This window comes from Pleurotus ostreatus (assembly GCF_014466165.1).
Source record: "Pleurotus ostreatus strain PC9 chromosome Unknown scaffold_10, whole genome shotgun sequence".
NCBI lineage: Eukaryota > Fungi > Basidiomycota > Agaricomycetes > Agaricales > Pleurotaceae > Pleurotus > Pleurotus ostreatus.
The window spans coordinates 1,387,889-1,415,501 of NW_023503165.1; the positions used below are offsets into that span (position 1 = coordinate 1,387,889).

The 27,613-nt window shown below is 51.2% G+C and overlaps 11 protein-coding genes across 11 annotated transcripts; 5 read left to right on the forward strand and 6 right to left on the reverse strand.

Moving 5' to 3' along the window:
* Positions 1 to 993: 993 nt before the first annotated feature.
* Positions 994 to 2,381, reverse strand: PC9H_002216 (uncharacterized protein; the record flags this gene model as incomplete). Its single annotated transcript, XM_036771858.1, has 4 exons — positions 994 to 1,135; positions 1,195 to 1,280; positions 1,346 to 1,536; positions 1,589 to 2,381. The coding sequence occupies 4 exons, from the start codon at positions 2,379 to 2,381 to the stop codon at positions 994 to 996; spliced, it is 1,212 nt and encodes a 403-aa protein (XP_036626479.1).
* A 2,857-nt stretch (positions 2,382 to 5,238) lies between these two features.
* On the forward strand, positions 5,239 to 6,889 carry PC9H_002217 (uncharacterized protein; the record flags this gene model as incomplete). Its single annotated transcript, XM_036771859.1, has 10 exons — positions 5,239 to 5,277; positions 5,333 to 5,369; positions 5,423 to 5,494; positions 5,554 to 5,714; positions 5,879 to 6,006; positions 6,070 to 6,104; positions 6,160 to 6,230; positions 6,281 to 6,346; positions 6,407 to 6,731; positions 6,795 to 6,889. 10 exons carry the CDS (start codon positions 5,239 to 5,241, stop codon positions 6,887 to 6,889), a joined length of 1,029 nt encoding a protein of 342 aa, XP_036626480.1.
* Positions 6,890 to 7,139: 250 nt separating this feature from the next.
* Positions 7,140 to 7,919, reverse strand: PC9H_002218 (uncharacterized protein; the record flags this gene model as incomplete). Its single annotated transcript, XM_036771860.1, has 2 exons — positions 7,140 to 7,688; positions 7,743 to 7,919. 2 exons carry the CDS (start codon positions 7,917 to 7,919, stop codon positions 7,140 to 7,142), a joined length of 726 nt encoding a protein of 241 aa, XP_036626481.1.
* An 888-nt stretch (positions 7,920 to 8,807) lies between these two features.
* On the reverse strand, positions 8,808 to 9,456 carry PC9H_002219 (uncharacterized protein; the record flags this gene model as incomplete). The annotated part of the gene is made up of 3 exons (XM_036771861.1): positions 8,808 to 9,097; positions 9,147 to 9,218; positions 9,285 to 9,456. The coding sequence occupies 3 exons, from the start codon at positions 9,454 to 9,456 to the stop codon at positions 8,808 to 8,810; spliced, it is 534 nt and encodes a 177-aa protein (XP_036626482.1).
* An 840-nt stretch (positions 9,457 to 10,296) lies between these two features.
* Positions 10,297 to 11,073, forward strand: UBC13 (Ubiquitin-conjugating enzyme 13; the record flags this gene model as incomplete). Its single annotated transcript, XM_036771862.1, has 5 exons — positions 10,297 to 10,311; positions 10,457 to 10,571; positions 10,649 to 10,744; positions 10,808 to 10,843; positions 10,898 to 11,073. 5 exons carry the CDS (start codon positions 10,297 to 10,299, stop codon positions 11,071 to 11,073), a joined length of 438 nt encoding a protein of 145 aa, XP_036626483.1.
* A 361-nt stretch (positions 11,074 to 11,434) lies between these two features.
* PC9H_002221 (uncharacterized protein) lies at positions 11,435 to 13,118 on the forward strand (the record flags this gene model as incomplete). The annotated part of the gene is made up of 4 exons (XM_036771863.1): positions 11,435 to 11,447; positions 11,503 to 11,677; positions 11,730 to 11,806; positions 11,869 to 13,118. The coding sequence occupies 4 exons, from the start codon at positions 11,435 to 11,437 to the stop codon at positions 13,116 to 13,118; spliced, it is 1,515 nt and encodes a 504-aa protein (XP_036626484.1).
* Positions 13,119 to 13,307: 189 nt separating this feature from the next.
* Positions 13,308 to 17,331, reverse strand: PC9H_002222 (uncharacterized protein; the record flags this gene model as incomplete). The annotated part of the gene is made up of 9 exons (XM_036771864.1): positions 13,308 to 13,847; positions 13,904 to 13,972; positions 14,023 to 14,196; positions 14,245 to 14,405; positions 14,453 to 15,137; positions 15,183 to 15,724; positions 15,775 to 16,191; positions 16,242 to 16,295; positions 16,323 to 17,331. The coding sequence occupies 9 exons, from the start codon at positions 17,329 to 17,331 to the stop codon at positions 13,308 to 13,310; spliced, it is 3,651 nt and encodes a 1,216-aa protein (XP_036626485.1).
* A 1,628-nt stretch (positions 17,332 to 18,959) lies between these two features.
* PC9H_002223 (uncharacterized protein) lies at positions 18,960 to 20,446 on the reverse strand (the record flags this gene model as incomplete). The annotated part of the gene is made up of 4 exons (XM_036771865.1): positions 18,960 to 20,073; positions 20,133 to 20,210; positions 20,268 to 20,362; positions 20,423 to 20,446. The coding sequence occupies 4 exons, from the start codon at positions 20,444 to 20,446 to the stop codon at positions 18,960 to 18,962; spliced, it is 1,311 nt and encodes a 436-aa protein (XP_036626486.1).
* Positions 20,447 to 21,408: 962 nt separating this feature from the next.
* On the reverse strand, positions 21,409 to 23,026 carry PC9H_002224 (uncharacterized protein; the record flags this gene model as incomplete). The annotated part of the gene is made up of 3 exons (XM_036771866.1): positions 21,409 to 22,404; positions 22,458 to 22,827; positions 22,878 to 23,026. 3 exons carry the CDS (start codon positions 23,024 to 23,026, stop codon positions 21,409 to 21,411), a joined length of 1,515 nt encoding a protein of 504 aa, XP_036626487.1.
* Positions 23,027 to 23,147: 121 nt separating this feature from the next.
* On the forward strand, positions 23,148 to 25,305 carry PC9H_002225 (uncharacterized protein; the record flags this gene model as incomplete). The annotated part of the gene is made up of 8 exons (XM_036771867.1): positions 23,148 to 23,636; positions 23,683 to 23,838; positions 23,890 to 24,033; positions 24,104 to 24,363; positions 24,396 to 24,586; positions 24,646 to 24,830; positions 24,883 to 24,966; positions 25,021 to 25,305. The coding sequence occupies 8 exons, from the start codon at positions 23,148 to 23,150 to the stop codon at positions 25,303 to 25,305; spliced, it is 1,794 nt and encodes a 597-aa protein (XP_036626488.1).
* A 915-nt stretch (positions 25,306 to 26,220) lies between these two features.
* On the forward strand, positions 26,221 to 27,218 carry PC9H_002226 (uncharacterized protein; the record flags this gene model as incomplete). The annotated part of the gene is made up of 4 exons (XM_036771868.1): positions 26,221 to 26,295; positions 26,354 to 26,412; positions 26,467 to 26,547; positions 26,600 to 27,218. The coding sequence occupies 4 exons, from the start codon at positions 26,221 to 26,223 to the stop codon at positions 27,216 to 27,218; spliced, it is 834 nt and encodes a 277-aa protein (XP_036626489.1).
* Positions 27,219 to 27,613: the final 395 nt, after the last annotated feature.

The following is a 27,613-nucleotide window of genomic DNA, read 5'->3' on the forward strand; positions in this document are numbered from 1 at the left end:
TGTCAGGGTTCTGACCACCGGCAGCAGACCCCACCGGCGTCATTTCGTCCGTCCACTGCGTGTTTCGAGTTGGATGGAGGACTCGTTTCGCCACTGGAGTACCGTGTAGACTCAACCACGCGAAAGGAAAGGTTTTGTCCGCCACAGAAGAGAAGTATCGTATCCACGGTGCGTCGGGAGGCGCCGTAAATTTTAGATGAGTTAAATGATACAATGGAGCACTGTGGGGCGCTAAGATGGAAATGTCAGATCAAACATTCAAAGATTGCGCTAGAAGCATTGAAAACTAACATGCGGCGGGACTTACGAAGGGTCGGACGCAGTATTGAACAACATCGTGCATTGATGACTCAATGACTACTTCGCCGCGTCGAAATGATCGCCTTCACGAAAGGCCGATTCAAAGCTGTGAGCAATGTACATGGTAAATCAGCAGCGCCTGTGAGTTTTGAGTGCCTTGAAGGTTGCCCAAAAGAACCTACTATAACGATTTCCCAGTTGGCTGCGCTTTGGCGGACGTCGACAGATAACGTGACAAGTACCCAGGGAGTTAAAAATCTCGGCATATCAACTGAGATCATGGTGCCAAGCCACCATATGGACGAAGGGTCCGCTCCAATCTGAAAGTGTCATAATTAATAAGTGTATATCGGCTGTGGAGCAACACCTACAAGTGGTTTCATTCCATATGATTGTTTACCATGCATTCCACCGCGACAGCACGCACCAGGGAGGTGCAACAACACTGGTTCTGAACTGTTACCTCCCAAGGGTCGCCACTTAAAGAAGAAAGTAAGTCGGTAAGCTAGCTGGTCATCAAACCAGAGGATGACCTGAAAACACTTCGGCAAAGAAGATGAAATGCGTCGAGAAGGAATTTTATTGTGCTATTATGAATACTTGGCTATGCTAAGTAATGATACTCTGAGCGAATGGCACGACTGTGAAGGAGCATGAGAATGACAATATCACTGAACGATCCCATACTTACACTTATAGACCAAGAACGGCCACGAAAGCCCAGAGCTTGAGGCGGAAGAGAGCGGGAACGATCTTGCAGATCAAGCCCAGGACCAAAGGAAGGAGGCCATGGACGGCGATGAAGATCGTAGCAACCAAGTTGCACACGAGGATACTAAGCAAAGGGCTCTACGTTAGAAGTCGAGCCGGCGACGAGACTGTGATTTGACTTACCCAACGGCGGAGAGGAGAGGGAAGATGACAGCAACCTTCGCGGCAGCAACAAGCTTCAAGCACGCGGCAAGGGCACCCAAGACAAGCTAGTATTAAGGATGAGAATAAGTTCTGAAATAGACCATACACAACCGAAAACAGCAGAACTTACGCAAAGGAGGTCGGCGACGAGCTTAGCAACGTCGACGAGGGCCAACACCTTGCCAGATAGGAAAAGGACCTTGTCGAGAGGAAGGCCAACGAGGAGCTTCACTTCGGCCGTGGCCTCTACGAGGACATTCGAGATCTCTTTGCAAATGCCACCAACAACCTCGACAGAGATGTCGACATCAACCAGAGCACCTACAAAGGACAATTTAGTATCCTAATAGACAACAACCTCGAAACCACACACCGAGCCTTTGGCAAGCAGGAGTGACCTTGGCCGTGACGTCGATGAGTATGGCAGGCAGGCTGCGCGGCTCTCCACGGCCCTGGTTAACGTTGCCGACGTTGGCGCTCGATAAAGTGGCTGCCACGATGGCCGCGGCATCAGCAAGATCGATATCGTGGCCATCACGCTTGGCCCCAGCGAGCCCAGCAAGTACAGAGTCAAGAGACACAAGATCCCCCCCAAGCTGGCGTGACTGGTTGAAGTTGAGGACGTTGATATCAGAGACGATAGCCTTGATAAGAGCTTCGATGTCCACGACGTCGCGACGAGATTGGGTGAAGTTCAAAACGTTGATGTGCTTCAAGATAATGTCAGCGATAACATCGACGTCGATGAGATCGCGAGCCTGGTTGAAGTTCAAGATATTGATCTTTTCAAGAACAGCAGTCACGACAGCGGTCAAATCAGCGACATTCGCATCGCGGGCCTGGTGGACGTTGGCAACGTTAATATTCTGCAACACGGCTTTGACGACGGCTTCAACGTCAATGGCATCATTGCGAGCCTGGTGGACGTTAAGGGCATTAATGTTTTTCGCTCCGACGAGGGCGACAGCATCAACATCCGCAAGATCATGACGAGCTTGCTTCACGTTTGCGACGTTAACATTCTTGACGACGGCGTCGACAACAGCCTCGACCTCAGCGAGTGAGTAGTCGTGATGGTGGTGGTCACCACCTGGGGCAGGAGCGGCCGAGGTGAATGTCGCAAGAGCGAGGGAGGCGAAGGCGGTGAGGAGTCCAAAGGAAGGCATTGTTGTTGTAAAGATTGTGGGGAAGGTAGATGAAAATCTAAGAGAGGGAGAGGAATGAAACGAAGTAGAAGGCGAAAACGACGAAGAGCTCGTTGGTATTCTTCAGTTTCGCAAGTCGTCCTTTTATACTTAGTAACGGCATAGTAGCACCAGCTTTCCTAGGTCCAGGCGGTCTGTGAATCTGAGACGTAGCTGAGGAGACGTAAGATGGGACGCGAATAAACCAACGGTCGAAGCATGCAGAGGTCGACCCTGTGTAGCAAGCGCTTTAGTGCATAAGAGAAGTCGAAGCGAGTTCTCCGTGCCAGGGTGGGTAAACGCGGAAAGAAGCCTTCATAATACGAAACGTTTTCATGAAGATGCCAGCTTTGGCGCACGGTTTGGCTACAGCACAGTTCATCGGGTTGCGAGCTGCCTCTCTAGTATTCCAGTTCGAGACAAGACTGAGTCCTGAGGCCTGAGGTAGCAACATTGTAAAGCCATTCCAGTAATTTCCAAATGTCGCGTCGAGCGATCGGAGAGCCAAAAAAAACCAACACTCGTAAATTTATCTTTCCAAGCATCCGATTCGATGGCCAGTATCCAAGACTGTTCAACGGATTTGCGAGTTCATCCAAGGTGCAGACAGACCAGAACTTGAACCACAGACGCGTAAACACGATCCAGAAGAGTCACTACAGAGCCCAGAAGTAACGAGTGCCCTTGAACGTGAGCTCGCTGAAGTTTGAACCTCAGTAAAAACGTGTTGGTGGTCATCGGTCTCCATTTGGGAACGTTTGGTGCTCACATGTCTCCAAATAGTATTGAACCGGTCTCTATTTTACCAAATCACGACCAGATAGTCACAGTTTGGTGGTAATTAAAGAGAGTGTGGGAGAAAATGTGTCCCGATGCGCGCTTAGAGAAATTTCTGAAAATACTGCCTAAATCTACTGTCCCCCCATAGAGCAACCTAAGAATACAATGTATAGATACTCTGCAACATCCCAAGTGATTAGAGTGGCGGTATGGACCATGTACAGGGCCTCAGTGGCTCGCAAATGGTGAAATCAATATTTTTATTCCCACGGAAATATTCAAATAGTCATACATTGGTGCCCAATTTACCTATCCCGCACCTTCGTTTTTACTGAGTTTGAACCGCCAGTAAATGCCCGTTGAGTCAGTTGGCCTGATTCGCAATGGATGATCGTCGTGGGCGCGAAGTTGTGGGCGCCTTCGGAAGTAACTTTAAATCTCCGCTACAATCGACTAGCTTGAACAAATTTCTACGGCCAAGTCCACTGACCGTCCCTGACGCCTTCACGATCTCCCCATGCACTGGCTCTACCCAACGTAAAAAGTGGTACTTCTGAGGCTATTCCTGTGCTATCCAAGCATCGTTGGAAGACGAGTCGACCAGCAACGCAATACTTAACTATCGGCAAAACACGTACGCGAAGACAAACTCGGCTCATCATTTTGTTTCTTAATTATAATTACGGCATTCGAAGCACATCACGCAATCACCAATTCACAAAATTTACTAACTCCTGCTCGCCTATCATTCTTACTTAATTCAAGGAAGTGCATCGGTTGAATGTTTGACGACTTTTGGGGATTCTCGCGGCCGCACCCAACCGTTTTTGACATCGCATGGAGTTGAAGCAGCTTCAAGTATGCTTCAAACAGCCCGGGGGTGGCAGAGGTGTAAATTACTGGATACGTTATCAGTCAATGCACGGCTACTTTGGCACAAGTCATAAACAACACCACTCCGTGTAAAGCCAGCGGCCTAGGGCTAAGCAGCAGATAGACGTAATTTGCGCACCGTGAAAGTACCTTCCTTCCCGGGAAAGCTGCATGGGCGCACGGACGCCCCATCAGTGACCAGAACCTACAAAAACCCCCGTCATTTATTGAGTTCAAGGATACATGGTATTATTAGGGAGAGAACCCGAGGCAGGGAATGATTGATGACAATGCAGTCGGATAAGTACAAGCACTTGTCTGCAAAACGCCATGTTTGATAGATGAACAATCGACGCGCCAGGCCTTCCTAATCACAGTCTACCTTCCCGCTTTTCATGGAATGAAGGATTCATGATATATCAGTGCGTCGAAGCCTCTATCTGCATATTTATCTTGTATCCATCACACATTGGCAGAACAACGGGAGTTTTAACGGTCCATCATGTTGGCCGTGAGAGTGGATTCATTCCAGACGCACGGCTGTTTGCTGAAGTCTGACAGTGTCACTGGAAGAACGATCATGTTAACCTTCGTGTCTCCTGGATGAAACTCTCGTGTTCTGCTCCAGACTCTAGAGGAGATCTGGGATCTGGAAGACGATGCTGTCACACGGCCGGCTCCTTGCCCACCAAATCATCTTGGTACCCGTCAGGCCGCCCTCATCGTCGATTTGTTGGATAATATTTTGTGGAAGTGAGTTGTTGTGACAACGGAATCATTACGCTGGTCGCACACGAGAGAGCCTGTGCATACGACTTCCAGATCATGCACTTACTTCGCCATCGTAAATCAGTGACCACGTTGTTAAGTGCATAACGTCGGTAACCGCACCTGATCCAAAATAGATGATAGATAGAACCCCTTTCGTGGGCGCCAACTCTACATCCTTTTGATCAGAACACTTGAGGTTGATTTAAAGGCATACGCAGGTAATGTTGGCGACACACAACTCTCCACATTTGACGTTCACCGTATTTTAATCTGCGGACTTCAAGTCATAAGGACTTCGAAAATAGCATTGGATAGGAGTGTCCCCTGTAGTAAGAGTCCCACGATCCTAAGCGCCGGGTTCATTGTCACCAAGTCCGAAACCGAAACTAGGCCACGCCTTCCACACGAATACGTTATGTCCAATATTCTTCCTAATCTCGAAACTTTTGCCAAGGTACGCGAGCAGTCACCTCATTCGCCATGAACCGCTCACTGACTGGTTTCCGAAGGGTGCTTTTGCTACCGCTGCTGGTGTCTCGACAGTTGGTGGGTCGTAGCCGGCAATTATTGTCGGCGAGCATACTGCTCATTCTATGCAGGAGCCGGGCTGTTGTGGTACGGGCAGAACTACTTGATATACCCGTCTGCCTTTCCCCCTGGCTCGCGAACAGGTGCGTATCCTCCTTTTTGGTGTACTGGCGCAGGCTCAGTGATGAATGTGCCGTTGCAGACGTACCTATACCCTCAGACTTCGGACTTCCTTACGAAGACCTTGTATTGCATACACCGGATGGAGTGACACTGAGAAGCTATCTACTACTCCAATCGAAGGTGCTAGACAACCCCCAAACGGCCGAAATTGCATTTGATCGACGGGAAACGGATGAACAGGTGAGTTGAGCCGGCCATGCGTTTCAAGCGTCATTTTGCGTTCAGATGGCCCTTCGTGGTACATTGATCCAGATCTTGGCAGAACTTGTCAGCTGCGTTCTTTATCACAGCCAGATGAACGCGCCTTCTGCATCTGACATATCCTAACTCCATTCATTGAGCAGTTTCGAGCTAGTCGCCCGCTCGTGATGATGTTCCACGGCAATGGCGGTAATCACGGCCATCGCATTCCGTTAGCCAAAACTTTCTTCCTGAGGATGCGTTGTAACGTCCTGATGCTTTCATATCGTGGGTGAGTAGCTTCATTTCTTGCAAGTTCGGTCTTGTCATGTCTCTTTACCTCCGCGCACCTCAGGTATGGAAAGTCAGACGGGGAGCCTTCTGAAGCAGGTATGTTGAAGGTTGTGTCTACCTAAGCCCAAACCTGCTTACCTTGGCATGGAAGGACTTTGTACCGACGCTCAGGCGGCATTAGACTTTGTCAAGTCAGATCCCGTGCTGCAGCAATGCCCACTCGTGAGCACTATGTTCTATTTCCACATGGAATTACTGATGCGCTCCCATAGGTATTGTACGGTCAATCAATAGGCGGTGCGGTTTCCATAGATCTCGCAAGCCGTAACCCTGATTCAGTAAGCCACCTTCGTATTGTTTCATCGTGTCTATATGAATATATGAACCCCGCATGTCAGATAAATGCCCTAATTTTAGAGAATACCTTCCTATCATTGCCTCGACTCATTCCCCACGCTTTGCCAGCACTCAAGCATTTCTCCTTCCTGTGCCACCAGAAATGGGATTCAGCCTCAAAAGTACCACTGATACCCGCGAAGACCCCAATTCTCATGCTCAGTGGGCTATTGGACGAAGTCGTTCCCAAAGAGCATATGCGGCAACTTTGGGAAATCGTCGCCTCACGTGGGCAGAAGCGAAAGGGGAATGCCACCACTTCTTCAAACAATACAAAGCCTGGGCTTGAAAGGGCGAAGTTCATCGAATTCGAAGACGGCGATCACAGTACGTGACCTTAATTTTGTGGGCCCGGGCTGCCGCTCACGCGCTCACGGCCGGATATGATAGATAATACCTGTGTCCAGCCCGGGTACTGGCAAGCCGTCGCTGATTTCGTTGCTAGTTTGGCCTATATGGATACGGCAAGCTCCCAGAAGTCGTAATCACAGCCGCCGTCGTAATTATCCTTGCTGTCTCCTGGATTTTAATATTATTGGGTCTCAGTGCGTATGATTGGAAGCTATTTCTGAGGTTCGTCGACTGAAGCACTGCCCATCTACAGCTCGTCCCCATTATCATTACATATGGTTTTGGTGTAATATACATTTCTGTACAGTATATGCAATGACATCCGTCTTTCGGTGCCTCTATAAATAATTACAGTTGTCAAGTTCCGCCTCCTGGGGGCGAGCGTTAAATCACCCCAGGTATCAAACGATAAGGTACGTTCTCCGCATACTCATCCCATGTACTCCCGAACGTCTTTCGCAGGGTTTCGTCCTCTATTCCCAGCCGCGCAATCGTCCCCTTGGCGGCATATCCACATTTAACAATCCAAAACGCTAGCGCTAGTATCCCGCCACGACTCAATACGCCACATTCCATCAACCAACTCCCAGGGGAGCACAAAGCCAGCGTCGCGCCGAGTAACGTCATCGCCACTCCCGTATAGCTCGGATGCCGCACATACGCATATGGCCCGCCCGTGATCAATTCATGCTTCGCGTCAATTGTCACTTCAAATGTGAACATTCTGCCCATTGTTCGGAAGCACCAGAGGCGCAGGAGAGCTGCCAGGAATGCCATGGAAGAGCCGATGAACAGCCCCGAATGCACGGTCCACATGGTGCTGAGGGGTCTGGGCGGCTCGGGACAGAATAGCGATGCAACGAGGCTTGTGGGCTGCGCGAATAGGACGCTCGAAGCGACGATGTCAAGTATGACTCCCAGCCACGTCATGGCCTAGTGAGCCGGTCAGCCGGTCCAGCGATGATGGCTTATCTTGGGCAGGCGTACCTTGGAGCAGAAGGTGATGTATTGGATGAAGCGTTCGAACAACGTCTTGCTTCCCGTGCATTTCTGCAGGGCGACCGGGGGGTTCGGTGGTGACAAGGAGAGATGTACGGATATTGCGGTGATCAAAAGAAGTGCGTTCCTCGTTGCTAAGTTCGTCATGAAGTCCTCGCTGATCATAATGTCCTTAGAATCAGAGGAAGGGGGAAGGGATTAGGCGAGATGAGATATCAGCTTCATCTCCTGGTACCTTGTCAAGCTTTATATCCGTAGCATACAGTTTTGATTCCCCATATGCACAGCGCCGCACCACCGCCTCTTTCAGCAGATCCACTGTCGCCGGGCAAAACGAGTTCACATTCCGGGGATTACTGTACTGTGTTTGGATGACTATTCCCAACACATTACCCCGGTGATCTGGTCCGGGATATCAAACAGGAATAGGTGAATCGTCAGCCGACATGGACTCGTGTAGAACTATTACAGGCAAGGGGGGGCATTCATTTCTGTGGCTTCCGCCAAGGTCGATTATTCGTTCAGCAGTTCCTGGTGCGTTCCTCGCTCGTACTATGGCAGGATAATCACTAAGCCATGTACGGCGATAATCAACATGGAGCAAGTTAACAACGGGTTCCTTGCATAAGATGACGGCACCAAGCGTTTTAATCCGATCAGATATGATCAATCAGCGGTTGCTTCGGAAGGAAGCTGGTCGTTCGGTGTCTTCTGCTTACAAAAAACAAAGTACTTGGAATAGTACTCGGTCCGTTCTTAAAATTGCTCATCAAGGCGACTTGTCTTCACCGGTCTTCTAGCTCTCTTGCAGATGTTGCTGCAGAATGTCTCACGAATACCCACGTTGTAGCATTGGCCGCCACAGGGCTTCAAGTACGTGTAGGATACGACCGGAGGGCCGAGGAGTTGCCTATTGCTCTTAGCCCAGCGCAGGCACTCATTTAGGGGTCTTAGAGGTAGCGAAAATGTGCATATTTAGAAGGATGAAGGAATGTTCATAGTGAGTGCCAATACTCTCAACGAGCCACAATCGACTATAACGCTGTGTCTAATTCACGCGCCCTCTGCATTCAACACGAAACGACCGACGGATGGTGAGCTTTTCCCGCTTGACCTCGAGCGGAGGGTGTTGCGAAACGATTGCCACGCCGACATTCGCCGTGTTTCCTCTATCTGGTCGTGAATTGGTATGGGAATACTTTCTCCGTTTCCATGACCCTGCCAATTGGGGTAGGCAAGGTCAGTAACACTGTCTGGCGTAGGTAGCAGTGGGCTTTCTCCGAGCTGCTGATTCATGTCGTCGAAGTCATCGAGGTTACCGCCTTGGATGCTCTCTCTTTCGTCTAATACCTGGTAAGCAAGTCTCCGTGTAGCTGACAAATGGATACTCACATCGAGCGGGAGAGCGGCCGTTTTGATTCGTTTGTGGTAAACCCTCGTAGAGGACATCCGCCTGAGGGACTTCTACGGTTCAAAATGCAAGGATTAGTACGTCTGCTCAGATCTTCTTGACATCGCCAAGGATCGCACCCAACAATTCGTTCTTCTGTGGACTATTATGCGAATTCGCCGTAGTTACAGTCCGCTGGTTGTTGCAGTTTGTGCGATGATCGTTGGTGGTGGTGAAGTGATTTTCCTGGTGCCCCGAGAGTTCGTTCATGGTGCAACTATTCAATGTGCAGTTGCTGACGTTTTGGAACATTTTCGGTGCAGGGGCAATACGGGTTACGGAAGAGTATTGAATGCTCTGGGACGAAGGCGAAGCTGAGCAGATGAAGACAGCTTTGTCCACGTATCCCTTTTATACTTGTACTAGTTGTACTGAAGAAGTCTCTACAGCATTACAGCTATAGCTGTATTTGCCGCCATGTATAGCCTGCAGCGATGCACCGGAATGGACTTCATGATCGGATGCAAAGCTGTTGATGACCGCAGCGTCGAAGCCGCAGTACTGGCAAGCATTTCGCTACGCAGCAACCCCGGCAAATGGACTTCGCCTTGCTTTCACTACCTTAATCATCCCATTCACCTGTCAATACGAAAGCGCCCTTTGTAATCGCAGTCTGAGGATCAATGATGTTGGTGACTTCGAAGACTGCGTTGGATAGCCCAAGAGACGTTTCCCTAATCGAATATGTCTGCTGCTCTATAATGTGCTTTGAGGTAGTTATATATATTAGTCGAACTGACCTACAAGCGTCGAGCGTGAATCGTTCCCTTTCTATTTCTTGGCCTCGCGTAGGCCAGAGTTGCATGACCGTATCGCACGGGGTTCTGAGTCGATTATGAGTCGAGAGTGTGAGTGTGTAGGTAGCTTTGAGGCAACTTATGGTAGTGAGCTACATCAATGAGATTCTGGATAACCACAGAAGCTTGAAGAGGCTACGCACTTGCGATCTAATCTAATCTGAAACTTATGTTCATCTCTCAGTGACCCTAGGTCCAAACACAACCAAACTACCGCTTGATTAACGCGCCTTTCATCTGCAGCCTATAGAGTCAGTCATCCTCCTTCAAACTCTCACCACTACTCACACGAGCAATGGCTCTCCCCAAGGTAAGCTGATAACATTTTGCTTATATGACGGCCATTCTGATGGACGATGTTAGCGGATCATCAAAGTATGGCACACTTTACCTTAATTATTGAAATCGTTGGTTAAAGCCATCAACGTTAACGTTTGCCTCGTCGCCCGATCCAGGAAACAGAACGCCTGGTAGCAGATCCGGCTCCAGGGATTACCGCTGCTCCCCATGAAGACAACTTGCGGTACTTTGATGTGACGATACAAGGTCCTGATGGCAGCCCGTTCTCAAGTGCGTTTGATTGCAGATTTGCTTTGTTGGGCGTGGCGAGGAAGCTAGCGATGCTGATTCTTGGATTGGATGTATAGGCGGTGTCTTCCACCTCGAACTCTTTCTCCCCGAAGAGTACCCGATGGCACCACCGAAGGTTCGGTTTCTGACAAAGATATATCATCCCAATATCGGTGCGCTTTCTCGTCACACTGCGCTCTTATTATGCGCTGCCACTCACTTATGCATCTCTTTAGATAAACTTGGTAGAATTTGCTTAGACATATTGAAGGGTATGGATCTAACTCGCAGTGTACTTCCTTAACTCCATCTCCCGTCAATTGCAGATAAATGGTCACCCGCCCTCCAAATCCGGACCGTCTTACTCTCCATCCAAGCCCTGCTGAGCGCACCTAACCCCGATGACCCCCTCGCTACGGACGTGGCTAAGCACTACAAAGAGGACGAGAAAGACGCGCAGCGAGTGAGCCGAGAGTGGACGGAGAAGTATGCCTCAGGTTAAATACACGATTCATGCGGTGCGGGCTTGAGTAGAGGAATAAATGTTTGTTATAATTAGGAGATTGTTCATGATCATTACTTGCCGTTATAGCTCTAGGAGCACACCGCGGAACAGACGTAAGAACCAGCGGATTGGGGCTACTATCTGACTGGACCTGCCAACTTCACGGATGGTCCGCTGAGGGCTTATTGAGTATGCATTGACGGGAGTTCACGCGCGAGACTCAACGCGCACGCTCCGCCGCCGGCAACGGGGTACCTAATGTTGTCCCGGTATTTGGCTTTCTCCCCCGATCCAAGCTCTGGAATGTCGGCTCGATATCATTTCTTGTCCCGAACGTCTCCCGTTCAAATACTCAAGTATGGACCTCCTAGGTGAGCTTGATGCCAGAATCAAAATAATTCTGTAACTAACGCACACTATAATCAGACATCTCACAGACAACCTCGGACAATGAAACTACTTCGGTGAAACGGATCTGCGTTATCGGGGCAGGTGCGGGAGGACTGGCTGCGCTGAAAGCCATCGTGGAAGCTCCTCAGCACAAGGCAGGCGAGTGGAAAGTCACCGCTTTTGAAGCAAGAAACGAAGTTGGCGGTATCTGGTCAGTCTATTGCTCACCTCTGATGATTTCGTTGATCATTCTGATTGAGTAGGCTACCAGCTCCCCCGACAGATGACCCTCCGTTAACGCCTCTATACGATTCTTTAACCACGAATTTACCGCATCCAGGTATGTGTATGATCAATGATGGTCCACGTTGGCTAAACAACACCCGTGGTTGGAACTTGAAGTTATGGCATTTACGTGCTTCCCATTTCCACCATCAACCGCCATGTACCCGTCGGCATCGGTGGTTGAGAAATACCTCACCTCATATGCAGAACACTTCGGTCTGATGGAACACATACAACTCAACACAGCAGTGACTAACGTTGCTCGAAATTCCACCAATACTGGGTGGACGGTAACACTGTCTACTGGGGACGATAGCAATTACGACCTCGTCATCGTTGCGAACGGACATTATCGTGTCCCACGATATCCTAATACGCCAGGGCTGGATCTATGGCTGAACGCGCATAAGGCTAAGCACTCGGCATGGTATCGACATCCTTTGGATTTGGGAGCGAAGGTATTAGTCGTTGGCGACGGGCCCAGCGCTCGAGATATCTCAGCCGAAATGTCCACTTCACCCACCACAAAGACCCTCGTCCGCTCCGTGCCTAACGCACCCAACACCGAAATCGCCAATATCAAAACTCGCGGCCGCATTACCTCCTACTGCGCCGACTTGAGCAAAGTCATCTTTGAGGACGGATCAACGGAAGAGGGCGTCGATTTCGTCATCCTAGCTACTGGCTATGAGCTCTCGTTCCCTTTCTTATCTCCTGAGATCCTCAAGCCTGGGCTGGCGCCTCCAATACCCCCACTTCCTCGGGATACGTATAATTCGACGTACAACGTATTCCCACTCGCAAAACATATCTTCCCGCTCCAATCTCGCTACCCACCGTCATCTCTGGCATTCATATGTCTTCTCATGCGTGTCGTCCCGTTTCCTCTCATGGAGGCCCAAGCCCGGGTCATCGTACACGCGTTCGCGAACCCCGATGCAATTGATGATACTGAAGAAGCCGTTGATATCATCACCCATCATGAAGACTTGCGCCGTGAAATAGGTGACATCGACGCCGATGCCACGTCGCAGAAGATATCTAAGTTGTGGCATGTTTGCAGAGGAGACAAGCAATTCTCTTACCGTGACGAGTTGCATCGGTTCGCTGAACGGGACGGTCTGGGAATGGTTGTCGTCCCCGATTGGATTAAAGAGGCGTACGAGAAAAAGGAGGTGCTACGTGAACTATGGGTGGATTTGGTGAGCAAGGGAGAGGCAGATGATTGGGTACGAGGCGTAGGTGAGAAGGGCGAGCATGAATGGGTGGATGTCTTGCGAAGAATGATACAATATGCTGAGAATCGAGAAAAGCGCTTGGCTGGAAAAGAAGAAAACAATATAGTTGGTGACATTGCCAAGCTATGAGGATGGGTAGATTTTCTAAGTGCTCAACAAACAGTGTAGTGACAGCCATCATCACAGATGACAGTATGCAGTAGGCAACCAGTGTTAAATAATTACACAAATAGAACGTGAAGCGAGTCGTATCGTGTCAATATAGCTAAAGTACATGCAGTATTAATGTCATCATCGAGTTGTCCAATATGTAGTTGATCAGTACCATTGAAAGGGCCTAGGATCGTCGTCACTACGGTTCCCAAGACGAGAGCGAGGCCCACGCGGTTGAGGTGGTGACTCTGACCCTCTATTTGTGTTTCGTCGTTCACCTTCACGTGTGCGGTCGGAAAGGGCACCCCATGACGGAGGCGGCCTATTAATCCGAGAACTCATCATGGGCAAGCGATAGGTATCCCAGACGTCAATGTCGGCGGCAGCTCCTGTGATCGGTAAGAGAGGGGGTGGCTCTCGCCGTTGAGGAACGATCCTGAGGGCTTCGCGCTGCCTTGTAGCTAGGCGGTGTTGCTGGGTGTTTGAAGGCCCTGTATCTGGGCTTTGGGTTGGGCCATCAACCGTCAGCCAAGCTCGCCTTGCTCGAAGAGCGGTGAGCTGGTCCCTGTCAAATGTACGGCCGGTCCTTGCGTCGGGTTCTGAGCCTGTCCGGGAATGTCCATGTTGACCTCCAGGCGCAGGTGGCCGAGAGGTCTTGACAGTATTGCGACAAACGGGGCAAGTATTGGCGCCTCGAAGCCATTGCTATACCATAATCATCAGTTCGGCGTTCCCAGGAGTAAGCATAGATAGCCACGGACCTCCAAACAAGCTTTGTGCAGCCAGTGGTTACATGCCGGGAGTTTAAGAACGGGGTCCAAGGGTTTGTACTAAGAAATCGTGAACGAAACGCTCGGGACTCGATATAAAGAAAACTCACATCGTCAAGACAGATAGGACAGCGATGGTCGCTATCAGATGTGGCCCAGTCTTTGTAAAAACCTGTAGGCAAACCAGCAACAACATGTTCTGGAGTGCTCTTGGGTTTAGCATCGCCCAGTGTCGCTGCGAGACTCAGCAACCCTTCATAAGAAGTATCGAGGTCCTCATCTCTCTGCTGGAGGTTTCAGCACGAATCGCTTGCGAGGAGAACTGCGCTCACCATGTAGTCACCAGCTGGCCTGCCCCGTCTATGCGCGCGTGCACTGAAATCGTGGACGCCGCTTGGGCCAAACATGAACCCCATGGTATGATTGGCTGGTATGCGACCACGCGCAGCTCGCGTCCGGAGGCGGTGTGGCTCCCTGTCTGAAGGGGCGGAAACTAAGAGCGTATGAGCAACCAAGGAAAATCGAACCAAGGTGATGTACCATTAGAGTCAGCGTTTGCATCCGAATTCTGGGCCGACGAAGGGTCTAGCACGTCGACCGTACTCCACTCATACCGGCGTCCCATTGGCCTCGAGCGGTACGATCTTGACGTGATATCTTCAACGTCATTGGGGGCGTAATCCCCAAATGGTGGATCAGGTGTACGTGTTGTCGACGCGTTGGCGTGAATCCTTGTCCGTTCTGCTTCCCGTTCGCGTTGATGCTGCCGCATAAACTGATGTGATCGTGACACACTCAGCCCATCGTGCTGCATTACTTCAATGGCAATCGACAACCCCTCTTCTGCGCCGCGCGTAGGAGCTGGGTAATTGTGTCGTGGGTGTTGGGCTTGTTCGAGGGGAATGCGGGCACCTTCAAAGCGGGCATGGCGAGATAGATGTTCGTGAACATCACTGCTACTTCGAGCATGGCGTTGGTGAGGAGGGACATGATCAAGGACATTGGGAACGCCCGGAGCATGGAAATGCCGATCGGGGATGGCAATGGGAGGTGGCCGTCGCCTTTGGGAAGCGGCCCAGGGTGCAGCGACATACCTCACACCAGACTCATCATTTCGTGTAGGATTCAGCCCTGGAAAGCGCCAGAGGTAGTCGTCCTCCGCGGACACGGAAATAGAGTGCTGCGTTGGACCGTCAGCCGCAGGCCGCGTGGCCGTATCATGGGACTACAGCTAGTTAGTATAAAATAAACCAACGGACACGGTACTAACCAATTGGGTTCGAGCATTTCCCTGAGATGATTCTCGCTCCCACTCAAATCCCAAGGGGGGAAGCGAGGGCGGAGATGCTTGTGGTGGAGGATTTCGCAAGCGATCGAGTTCTGCGTATCGCTGGAGAGTAGTCCTGAATATGCCTGGACGGTAATCGTCTGGGTTTATAGCCCTAAATGCTGGACGCCGTCTGGTAAGTTCGTCCACGAGGTCACGAAAGTCGCCGTGTTGGGCTGAGCGTGTATCGTTCGGCATATGCAGAGGCCGGGAAAGAGGGGCAAGATATTGAAATTCTGCCTGCAGTGGAGCACTTATTGGAGGTGTTGCTCGATTGATGCTCACGGAGGACCTTGAGGGCGTTGGTCTCGAGATGTCGTAAACAGGGTCGTTATCAATATCCAAAATGGGAGAAAGCACCGGGCCCAGGTCCGGCGAGGGCAAAGAAGGGGGTTCCCTCGAGGGAATCCCGTCGTCCGGCATCAGGTGGTTCAACCCGGGAGAGATGGGAATTGGCGGTGAAACATTGAAGGCTCGTCGTTCATCTACAGAAGATGAACACCGCTGCAGAATAACAGCTGTGCATGAGACTCACCTTCAGCTTGTGCCCTCAACCGTAGAATCTCCTGTGTTCTGCTGCTTCGATAATCGTTCACCGACGGCGCTTCGCGATCACGTTGTACAGAAGGAACGAAAGTTGATGAAGACCATGCCGGTGGTCTGCGGAGGGATCTTGTAGCGTCGCCGTGATACGGCAAGAATAAAAACCCTGAGGTATCGTCAGATGACTCTGGCGTAGACTGGGAGTTCATGTTGTTGAGGATCTCAAGACGAGCTATATCCCTTCGTAGGGCAGCCGCATTTTCAGAAACAAGCGAGTTAGAGCTTGACGCAGGTGGCGGCCTGCGGTGGCGGAGCCGTTGCCCTGTCGCCATTGGTGGCAATGGCGGGGGAACGTGCGGCTGTGCAATCAGAGGTCTGCTACGAGGCGGGTCACTGTCGTCTACATCGTCTTCAGATGTAATCATTTTCGGCTGAACGCACGAAGAGCGAACAACGTACCGGTTGGAGCCCATCTTGTAGAATTAGCTACGATAGTCCCAACATGAAAGGTAGCTAGCGATGAATAGCCGTGAGACTTACTAGGTTGGTTGGCTGTATCATCGACATCAAAATCCAGGCGAAAAGGTGAGAGCTGACCGGCGTTCGTCGAGAGTCTTGGCGCCCGTCGGGCGTCGTAATCCCTGTCGCGATTCACCCAGTCCGAGACCAAGGAGGAAGTTCGTGTTCGGGCCTCCCTTGAAGATGTATCGCCATATGATGGCCAATCTTGTGGTTGATGCCGACGTTCTTGCTCGGTCCCACTTACGAACGCTTCTACATCGGCCAGGGGCGGTGAAGATCGTAACGCATGAAGAGCTTCATCTAGCCGCTCTTGAAACGACGGATCTCGTTCAGCGGTAGGGTCCACGTGCTGCCAGAACATCGGCGGTGTTATGGGCCGTGCAAAGTCAATTCTTGGTGGCGCGCTTGTTGCAGCGTTGTGTGTCTCGGGATCTGAAGAGGGAAGAGCAAGTGGGGGAAGCGAGGGAGGCGGCGAAGATGAACGGGTCGTCTGTGCTGTTTCGGAGATGCCAACACGCAAGACGTTTATTTCACTGTCAAAAGCATTGAAGCGATCTAAGATGGCTCTGTATTGCTCGTCGTGCTGGGGTGAGTGCTGGGGTGAGTGCTGGGGGGAGGCAGCAGGGGGTGCGCTTGTGTAGGAAGGTTCCTCTGTGGGTAAATAGTATGCCATTTCGACGTCCTCAAGTTCTGGGGTAGGCAGGCGTGGGGGGTCCGCTGGGATGGAGGGCGCTTCGAGTTCACTGCCTGATGTCAACGTTCCGTCCGATAAATTCCCGCTCTCGGAGGCTTGTGAGGAGGCAGAGGACGACTCTGCCACATCTGATAGACTTGACTCACTCCGTGGCCGCTTGCTGCGTTCATGGCCATCGCCACTTGACCCCAAGGTCCCACTGCTGCTGCTTCCAGGTTCCGCCTGACTCAAAGGGCTTTCAAGGTCAAAGCCAAACTGTTCAAAGGAACGCTTGAAGGATGTGGTGTTTGTGGGCAACGCAAGATGCAGCTGGGGCGGACGATTTGAGGACATGGTGGTTGGAGAACAAGAATCGTGGGTCGAGGCGATGATGGGTACGAAGTGAGTTAGCAAATTATTACGCTATATGCTAAGTCACAATCAAACCTCGAGTATCTGACTTAGCTTTCCCTTCAAAGTTGTTAACGGACTTTCGCGTTATATTATAACGCGTTTAGTTTCAAACCAGGCCTGCACAACTGCACAACCTACTACTAGTATGAGCGCAAGTACATCTACTGTGGCTACCGCCTACCGTCCTAATTTTGCGTGTTCTAGTCAGATTCAGACTGGATCCGTATCACGAGCCGCGACGGGTTTTCTTTCCTAGCGAAGCGCAATGTTGTCAATGCAAGTGGCACACTGAAGAATATGCTGGACGCGGAGAGTAGGTCCCTTCTTTATCTAGCAGGGAGTTTCAATAATGGGAGTGTATATCGATAGGCAGTTTCCAGGAGGGTATATCAAAAGTTTGTCCGATAGATGAACGGTGGGTTTTCGCCACCGCGATATCGAGATAATCCCTCTGAGCTTTCGGTGCAGACCTATAATCGTGGAGAAATTGGTGGAGTACATGGCCTTCAAGGCCTACTACCAGAAGGCTGGGCCAAAGGAAGACGTTCCGGCCCAAGAAATTATCGAACGGATACCCCTTGAGCTGGTATTGGAACTGTGAGTACCTTGTCGGCTTCCACGGTGATCAGCACGGCCCTAATGCCGCCGGTGGGTCTGCGGTAGACTCCTTGCAGCAGATTATCAGGATAGTGAGTGTTACCAGCTAAGTACGCATTGCGAGGCTTACGTTCTATCTCCAGTGTAATGCTTATCCCGACTCGGTCATTATGCGACATAAGGTGTAACATGGAAACAAATGCCTGTTTGACGGACTCTTCGTGTCCGGTTGAAACCTATGGCCTAAGCAATGGAACACGGTGCTAAGGTACTTCGACGTGTTCACCTTTACATCAAAAAGCAGCCTCGCGGCCTGCTGAAATAACCTGATCGGATCGTCTCAGAGCGAGTTGAAACTTGCCGGGGAAAATTCTAGCATCACCCGTGCGTAAGGCTACAGCAGCACAGTGATGATCAACTCTTTAAGTCAAAGTGGCCATTGTTGAGAAATTTAGCTTTAGTGTCGCTACGTATGGCCGTTTCGCACCATTCGACATTCACAAAGTGAGCCATAGCCCCTTCGTGACAGTCATTGATACATGCACAGGAGCAAGATGTCTCACTTCTTTTTTCTCTCATACCTCGTTTCCGCGTCCAAGGAAGAACTGGGATTTGACTACTGCCTACTATGCCCCAGAAACGCTGTTTCGTTATAGGATTGAGAACGTCTTCTACGAGACCATTGGCGATCCACTTAGCCAGCACGACGCGTCTAGTATGTTCTCACCATCGACCCGAGTGTGGAGGGTACGCAAAAAAAGCACGGTGAATGCGAAAGGTTGGTGTTACAAGATACATGAACATTTACAGGTTGGTGGTTGAGATAAATGACAAATAATGTGTAAAATGTCCGGGGATGTGAATGTAGGTTCATGTTAATGATGAGACGATGTATACGTATATGAGAGTCAGATCACGATGAGGATAGATGTCTGGGGCATTCAGAAATAGAAATAGAAACGGAGAGAATTTCAGAATGACCAGGGGAGTCCGTAGTTGGGAGGATCTACGAGCGTCGAGCACAAGGAGTCGAACTCTCCATCACTTGGTGTTGCATCAGATATTGAGACGGACTGGGATGAGGTAGCAGCGACATCGACACTGAACAACTCGTCCCAGTCAATAGTAACACTGTTGGTGCCAGCTGGGCATGTGTCCTGGGCGTCGAATACCGCCATTGCCGCCGACTTCGAACTGTCTGCGTCTTTGAACCCCGTTGCAGGCAGATTGAGCAACGAATCCCACGAGAGCTCCGCAACCGGCGCCTCCACTTTCGGAAGAGAAACCGGAGAATACGATGCACTGAATGGCCAATCGGCAAAAGGTTCTATGGTCATGGTCTCTGGAGTGGGGACGACTGGATAGGAACCCGGGGCTGCCTCGAATCCCGTAAGCGTGAACGGCATATCCGTCAGTGCGATAGAGCCGTCAATCTGTGGATAGCTGAGGCCAAGAGAGGCAAGATCGGTCTCTGCAACCAGTTGTTCTTGTTGTTGGGAGAAAAGTGAAAGTCCGAGTCCCATCTCGCTAGTGGCGGAGGAGTAAGCGTCTTTCTGCCAGGGATAGTTGAGGAGCAAGTTGTCTACTGCGGTGACGGAGCTGCAGCCAAAAGCCTGACCACCCATCGTTGAGCAGGACTCTACGGGGGAACAAACCGAGGGATACGTTTGATAAGGCACCAATGCAGAAAGCTCGAGCGCGCTGAAGTCGTCTATGAGAGTCATGTTCACTGGTGTTGCCGGAGTGGTGGAGTCCGAGGGAGATGGAGCATCAGAATCGGAGATGGTGTACAACGGCGATGGGGCGGAGGATGAGGACGAGGACGAGGAAGACGAGGACGATAAATCAGACGATCCAGAGGAACTGCCAGATGTTTCCGATGGGCCTGATTCCGACGCAGCGGGGGAACGAGGGGATGCAGAAGGATACGGTGAGGCTCTCTCAGTCCTCTTCGCGGCGCCTCCGAGTCTCGGCCGTCTCGCCTTGGGTTCGTATCCATGCATCCTCTTCCTGTGACGAGTAAGCGACCCGGGATCCCCAGTGCTGAATGTGCACTCTGGGCAGTGTCTATCTTTCACCCCGCTGCTATAGGAAGATGAATGATTAAAGGAATGTTTCGCGGAGGATCAAGGAGGGATACTTACTGTACGCGAATGTGTGTGTCCACATTGCACTTTTGGAGGTTCGCGAATCCGCAGCCGTCAAAAGGGCAGCGGTACATCCTGTAACATACACGGCGATTAGCCCAAGGTCGCATACTCTGAGACAGACGGACGCACATTCTGGATTTTTCGTTATCGTGCAATCGCATATGACGAGCTAGATCTGCGCGGCGGGCCAGCGAGGCGAAGCACACATCGCAGGTAGTTGAGGACTGATACCCATCCCGAACATCAGAACAAGGAACTAGAGTATATGGATCGAGGGTACTCACAGGTTTGCTAGAGACTTTAGGCATCTTCACAAAATTGATTTACGGAGTACAGGCGGGTGGCTCAGAAATATCCGCGGTGCTGGTATCCTGCGGGAGGGGACAAGTTGTTGTCGGAAGCGAGCGGTGGAGGGGAGGGGGCGCTTTGACGGGAGAACGACGATCCTCAACCGCCCCCAATTTATAGACATCGTGCGTGCCCTCGCCAGTTGGATTGGTTTCGCCACTCGCCAGTCGATTTCTACGAGAAATACCTTATATAGAAGGAGTCATGGGGGCTCGCGCGACCAATCCAACGAGTGGCTGAAGAAATCCGAAGTGAGCCACCGTACGAGGGGAAAAGGAAATAATGCTGGATTGGTTGCCAACATGGTCGGAGAAAACAAAAGACAAGACGGTGAAAATTGCCAGATTTGGGTGCAGCGTGGCCAGCCCCTGTCGTGGAGGTTGGGCCTTGAAGGAAACGCGTGTCTGGACGGGGAGAAGATGGGAGAAGATGGGAACAAAGCTCGCGCAGTCAGTTCAATAATGCCAGCCGAGCGGTGAGTTGACTTTGGGCGATTTGAATATAACGAGAACCGACACTCTAACTGTACTATAAAATCGAATCCTTGCCTGGCTTTCTCGTATGGGAACACCTGGATCTTGTCGGTTGACCTGCGGGTAAGGCGTTGAACCTTCATGTAAGTAACCAGAATCAAGAGCTTGCGAAACGCGCGAGAAGCCGCTTTGTGGGTCCATATTTACCAAGAAGCTCCTCGGCGTCGCGCCACAAGTGTTCTAGGTTCAAATAATATCTCGATTTTAGCTTCCATTTGAACACAATTTCTAAGCTACAAGCGTGGAGCCCTCGACGCTAACGTCCAGCAAGTACTGTCCGCATTTCCGGAAGACGACGAACGGGCTACGACGACGGATTGGGACACCAATATCAATACTCGAGTATCTGAAGAGCGCGACATTCTCACATACATACAGATAATACATAACTAAAAGAGGCCTGCGAGATCTGCGAATGGATCCTTTCCTTGTGTTGCTGGTGTCGATGATGCTGGCGCAGTGGCGGTAGAGGACGGCGGTTGTTGAGTATGCGGATGCGTTTGCGGTGATTGATACCCAGAACCCCCCATTCCCATTCCCGGCATGGAAGTCCCGCTGTGACCGTTACCGAAGTAATTGGGAGGCTGTGTCTGGGTATTCTGCGCGAACGTCCCTATCGTCGGCTTCGGTGTACCTGGGAGCATTATTGGATTAGGTGTGTGTGATGTTTGTGGTTGCCCATACGCCGGCATCGACGGTATTTGTGCGTGAGGTGAACCGAAGGTGTTTGTGCCCGCGAATTGTGAGGGAGCCATGAATGATGGCATGGAAATTGGTGGTGCGGCGGTCGACGTCGTTTGTCCACCACCGAACAGTCCAGCAAGATCGTCTACACCTTCGGGGGGAGCGCTACCACTTACACCATCATCAAAATCGATCAGAGACAGATCATTCGCCGTCCTCGCGCCCGCTGCCGACTCTGCTGGTATCGGATTCGACGCAACCGAGTAATCCCCCCGCTTGAACGCGTCGTAGCGGTTCAGCACGCTGTTGATCTGGTCGTTAATCTGTAGGAACGTGTCCAGCGACTCTGGATCCTCCGTCTCTGCGTCTGAGATCCACTTCTGTATCTTCGGCCGCGCGCTGCTGAGGATCGACGCAATCTGATCGTACGCATCGCCCGACGCGAACCGCTCCCCGCGCTGCGAGTCGAAGTTATCCAGCAGTTCGTTGAGCAGGATCACCTTCGACTCGAGTTTGTTGAGCTCCGTGAGCGCCTGCGCGCGGTAGTCGGGTTTCGCTTCGGGATTTGCACCAGCGAGCGCTTTCATCAGTTCCTGCGCCGCAGCAAGGTCTCGGGGTGTCCCCCTCCGAATGAGCTCCTGCAGCTTGGCAGACTGAGCTTCCCTGTCCTCGTTCTCGAGCTCCTCGGCGGATTTCAGGTTCTGACATCGATTGAGCGAGAGAGGGAGAGGAGGCAGTCTAGGAGCACACTCACGCTGACGGCCGCAGTCTCTGGCTGTTGCGCCCGAGGGAAGTCACGGAAGCGGTATCCCTTGAACGACAGCAACCGGTGCATATCCCTGATATTGCCCAAGTCCTCTTTCCACCGCGAATCCGTGCAGATCGTCTCCTTCCACGTGTGAATGAGATCGAGGATACGGCTCATGACTGGGCCGGGGAATGGCGGGGGGCGTTCGGGAAAGCGTCTGACGAGCTCGTTGAGGAACTCTTTGGTGGAAATTTGGAGGTGGAATGGGTAGCCGCACGATTGGACGAGGGTGTCGAGGAGCGCAAGGGCGAGAACGGCGACGTGGGGGTTTCTGTGGTTCGCCAGGCGAGCTATCAGCATCGCTGCCTCTCGCGGGCTGCAGTAGCATGGTAAGTAGCTGGTAGATCACGGATGAAAGAAGCGCACTTGTTGGCCTTTTTGGTATTAATGTATTCTGCGACCTCGATGTGAGAAGCATAGTTTGGTTCGTGCAGAGATGGATCGCAAGCTCTGGTGACAAGAAGTTCTATGGGGGACACTCTGGACCAGCTGGTGCCAATTGGAGTGTTCAGCATGATCCACTTCCGATGGTGTCGATTGGTGGTCAATCTGAGGCGACCGTGAAGTGTGGCAGAAGATCAGGGACTCGGATGGTGCCAAGCGCCCAGTGAGCGCTAAATAGTAAACTCGCTCTGTATGGACTCCGAGTCCGGGAGCGACCTCGGCGACACCTTGAACGACGTTGCACATGATCTTTTCCTCACAGAATCAGTGGAGAGTTGGCGGGAAACGTACGCTCGTCCCTCGTCACGTCTCACCGAAAGCCTCAGCAAAGTCAAAGCAGAGCTCATCAAGGGAGATCTTTTGTCTTCGCAGGGTTTTTGTCAGACACTCGCGGCCCAAGAAACTGGCAAAGTGGGAAATAGGATTTATTCGCACATCAAAGAGATTGTGACAAAGAGCCAGTCTGCTCTTCGCCAAGTTTCCACAGAATATGAATCAGCGCAGATCTCAGACCATCCGGGCTATGTCACATTCTTAGACGGTGGTATCTTTCTCGCTGCTTCGAACGAGGAGAGGGCCGCGGATTGCGTTGCAGAGGAGGACGATCACGAGCTCAAGATTCACGACAGCATCCTCGCGGCGGAATTCAATAAGAAGAACAATCTAAAGGCCTTCTTTGATGTACGTACTTGATACATTCACGGCGTGCTGACGACAATCTACGTAGAATATCAAGAAGGCGATAGGTGCTGCCACTAGCACACTTTACAATGACCCTTGTCGTAGACACGTCTATGCGATGACACTCCAAGGCAAGCAACTGCGCATGTGGTACTTCTGTCGCTCTCACATCGCCATCTCGCTCCCATTCAACATCCACAAAGTGAGCCACCTTCGCGTCTTATCTGCCGTAATTGTTGATGATGTATTCAAGGCGCAAGACGACTTCCTTCTGTTCCTCTTGTTCCCCATTTCGCCAACCAAAGAAGAACTTGGATTCGATCCTACCGTCGTTCGCGTCATCCGACGCACGGGGGCGGTCTTTCGCTACAAGGTTGGCGACGTCTACTATGAGACTGTCGGCGATCCACTCAATCAAGACGCGGCAATGATATCACATATGCTCACGATCAACTCGTGTTTGGAAGGTACGAAAGGTTATTCTGGACGGCGCGGGGTGGCGCGAGGACGAGAGGGACAAGGAACTACATGTTTTAAGAGACGTCTGGCTTTATCACGGGTCGACAATGGAGAAAGATATTCAGGACCAAATCTTCGGCAAGTTCGACAAGGGAACTCGAGAGAAAGTCAGGCCGCACTTCCTCACTATCCTCCAAGATGTAGAGGTATCTTTCAAAACGAATGGTGTTGAACGAAAAGACGTGACTCCACTTGCGACTGGTCTGTCGTTCGCCATCCTTGACCCTATTACCAAAATAGGATCTCGAAGGGATCCCGAGTTAGCAAGGCCCCCCTAGATCAAGGCGCTTCCAAAATGTCTTTCCAACCTTCTCGTGAAGCACCCAAGGCCCGCATCCACGTCCGTACAGTCTTCAATGAGTGCTGTGAACCCGTATACGACATTGCAGACATTGTCACCCTTGCGAAATGTCTTGACGGCGCAATCGTTGGTGAGGTCGCGTTTAGTAGGAATTTCTTTTTGCTCCCTCTTGCTGATGGCCTCCTCCAGGCTTGGACTATCTACGACAAGCAGGGTTTGTTCATCGGGACATTAGTGGCGGCAATATTCTCTGCTACGCTCCGGAACGATCAGAAGATACGACGGCGGCGGTCAAGGCCACAGGCATAGGTAAGATCGCTGATCTTGAATACTGCCGGCCGTACGAGGACAGCGAGCCCAACGAACCTATAACGGTGAGCGAATTATGTCTGTGCGCTCTTAACCAACGCCAAATAGTTGTTTCAGGGCACACCGTATTTTCTACCCACCGAATACTCAACACAAACCTATCAATTCTTTCCTCCTGAAAACGACGGCCCCGCCCAGAAAGTCAGCTTCAACTTCTACCACGACCTTGAATCTCTCATTTGGGTGTATGTTTAGTTCCTCTTCAACCATGTCCCCACGTCCCTCCTAGTTGCGGATAAAGGCTTCCAGAAAACTGCTAAATCTCTCCGGGCCTCTGCCTCTCGCTGGTTTGCTTGCGTAGATAACGCGGCACGGATTTCTATGATTAAAGGGGGTTGCCACGAGGAATGGCGCGAACTGAGGGAATTCTGGGCGATGACTGGGACCTCCCCCGCTCCTTTTTTGGAGCAAGTCCAGACAGTGGACATTCGGCAATCGTTTGTTTCCGCACAGAGAGCTGCAGAAGCAGGAACCGGATAAACATACCCGTCGTTGGCCTCGCGAGTTTTTCAAGGACCCCATACACTGGCTTTCGGGAAAGGCAGAGGGCGGTATCCTAAGGAAGGGATCGCCGGTGCCTGAGGCCTGACCTCTCACCGAAACTAGATGTCGACAACAAGGTATGACCACATTCTTTTGCGTTTACCTCTCCGTGACAAGATGCATTTACAGGATCACGAAGATGATGGTACCACGGCTGAGTACTAGTCATTGTCGTTATGCTGCATGTGCATGACAGTGTCGTCTGTAATACTAACTCCATGAGCATTCTGCGATCATCTCAAGCACACGCCAGGGCATATCCCGTATTTAGGAAAGCTTTGATAGGCGAAGTGTTCGTCTTGCATGCGAGTTCTGCGTGCCAGTGCGTGCCACACAACATCAACTTTGAGCAATCGTTCTCTCAACCATCTCGTAACTAGAATGAAACCATTTGTCGTTGTCTCCGCCATCCTCTCCTATTTTCCCAGGCATCTTGCTGAGTGCTCTAGCTACATAGATCTGGGTGGCATAGCCACCTTGATAAGATAAGATTATGCGTCGGCGATCTCTGCAGTGCCAGCAGAGCAATTCTGCCTTCGACCTCCAGGACTGTCACGGATTCAAACTAATATCCGAGTTGTAGCGCTGTGAAAGGTACTTAGGCCACTGAATGGTTTCGGGCGAGGACCTTTCGAGCCCCAACAAAGCAGTATAAAGCCCATACATAAATACCTTTTCTCAGCTATCCGAACATTGGAACAAGAAGACCAGTTACTACTCAGGGTACAAAGAGCTTGCACCATGGGTGGCTTCAATAAGGCTTTGTCTCTCACACAGCTATTTCAAATCTCTTAAAGCGATGGCATTCTTCGTCGTTCAAAATCATCCACCATCACTCTGTGACTACGTTCCATGCAGCCGGGTTCACACATGTACGCCAAAATGACAAGTCCGACCGAGGGGGGATGTGACCGATCACCTAGTCGAGTAAGTGGTTCAAGCATCGGTACCAGGCAGCGTATATCTGATGTACTCGCTTCTCAAGTTCGTAAAAGGGCTACATTCCCCATACGTCAAGCCCGACTCAAAGAGGTCGTCGACTTTGTGCGCAACTACCACCATTTCCCCCACGATCGTGAAACACTGACTGCACGACAGGATTAGCTGTCCATACGACCATCAATGTAAATCGACGGCACCCGACTTTGCTGCGCTGATGTCTCATGGGGTTTGCACACAGTGAGTAACATCTCACATCCCCGCCCTAGTCGCTAACATCATGACCGAACAGTGGCGTATTCGATTCATTCCTATGTCCCTTCTGCCCCTTTTCTATAGACAATCCCGAGGCGCTGGTCCACCACGGTATCATGAAGCACGGTTTCTATCCCAGAAGCCACCCAAGCTGTATCGATCTCCCTTGCTCTGACTCCACGCGGACCACCTACAGGGCGAGGAGAATGCCTGATCGCTCCGATTACCTAGAGGATAGAGTGCTTTCGGACCACCTATCATCGGATAACCCTACTCTGTCGTGGCGGCCTTCCTTGGATTATGCAGCCGAAGGACGCTTACGGAATACCCATTCCCGTACTGGTCATCGCGAACGTAATCCCCTTCGTAGTGTAAAGAAACACCGCTCCCACTCAAAAGACAGCAGTAATACCACGCCTTCCCCCTCTCCCTCCCCCTCTCCCTCTCGTTCTCCATTGAATTTGGATCTTTCTTACGATTATACCCCACCGGTGGACCTCACAGCTAGCGCCTTGTATAGATCGCTCCTCGCACCCTTTGTAGAACCTGAACCGTATCCGATGCCAGATTATGCGGAAGACACGGTCATATACCCGCTCGAAATGCCGGAGTTCGACGATGATGTCTTTGGTCGGTCGTGTGCCGATGACCTGTAATGGCGAAGAACCATACCTTCTTTCTCATTGACTGAAATGTATTAACAACATACTGTATCGATTAGTTCATCTATTTATCGTGTTACCTCATGATCAGATCTGCACCCATAGACGTCCCGCAAGCATACGCACCACTGGCGTCGGTGTAAGTCGTTACCGACGACAGGGATTGTCGTGAAGGGCATAGTCTCCCTCGTTCTCTGAGCTCCCCCCTGCCCAGCTCTCTCTCCATTCAAATCAACGAAGAAGATGCCCGTGTAATGGGTATTCGAACCTGGCGAGACTGATCAGGACAATACAAATTCTGCGGTCTTTAGAAGATCGCGCAGAACACGCTGACTTTCTGCGACAATTCTTGCAACAAGGCGGGATTGTGCCCATTTGGGACGTCAACG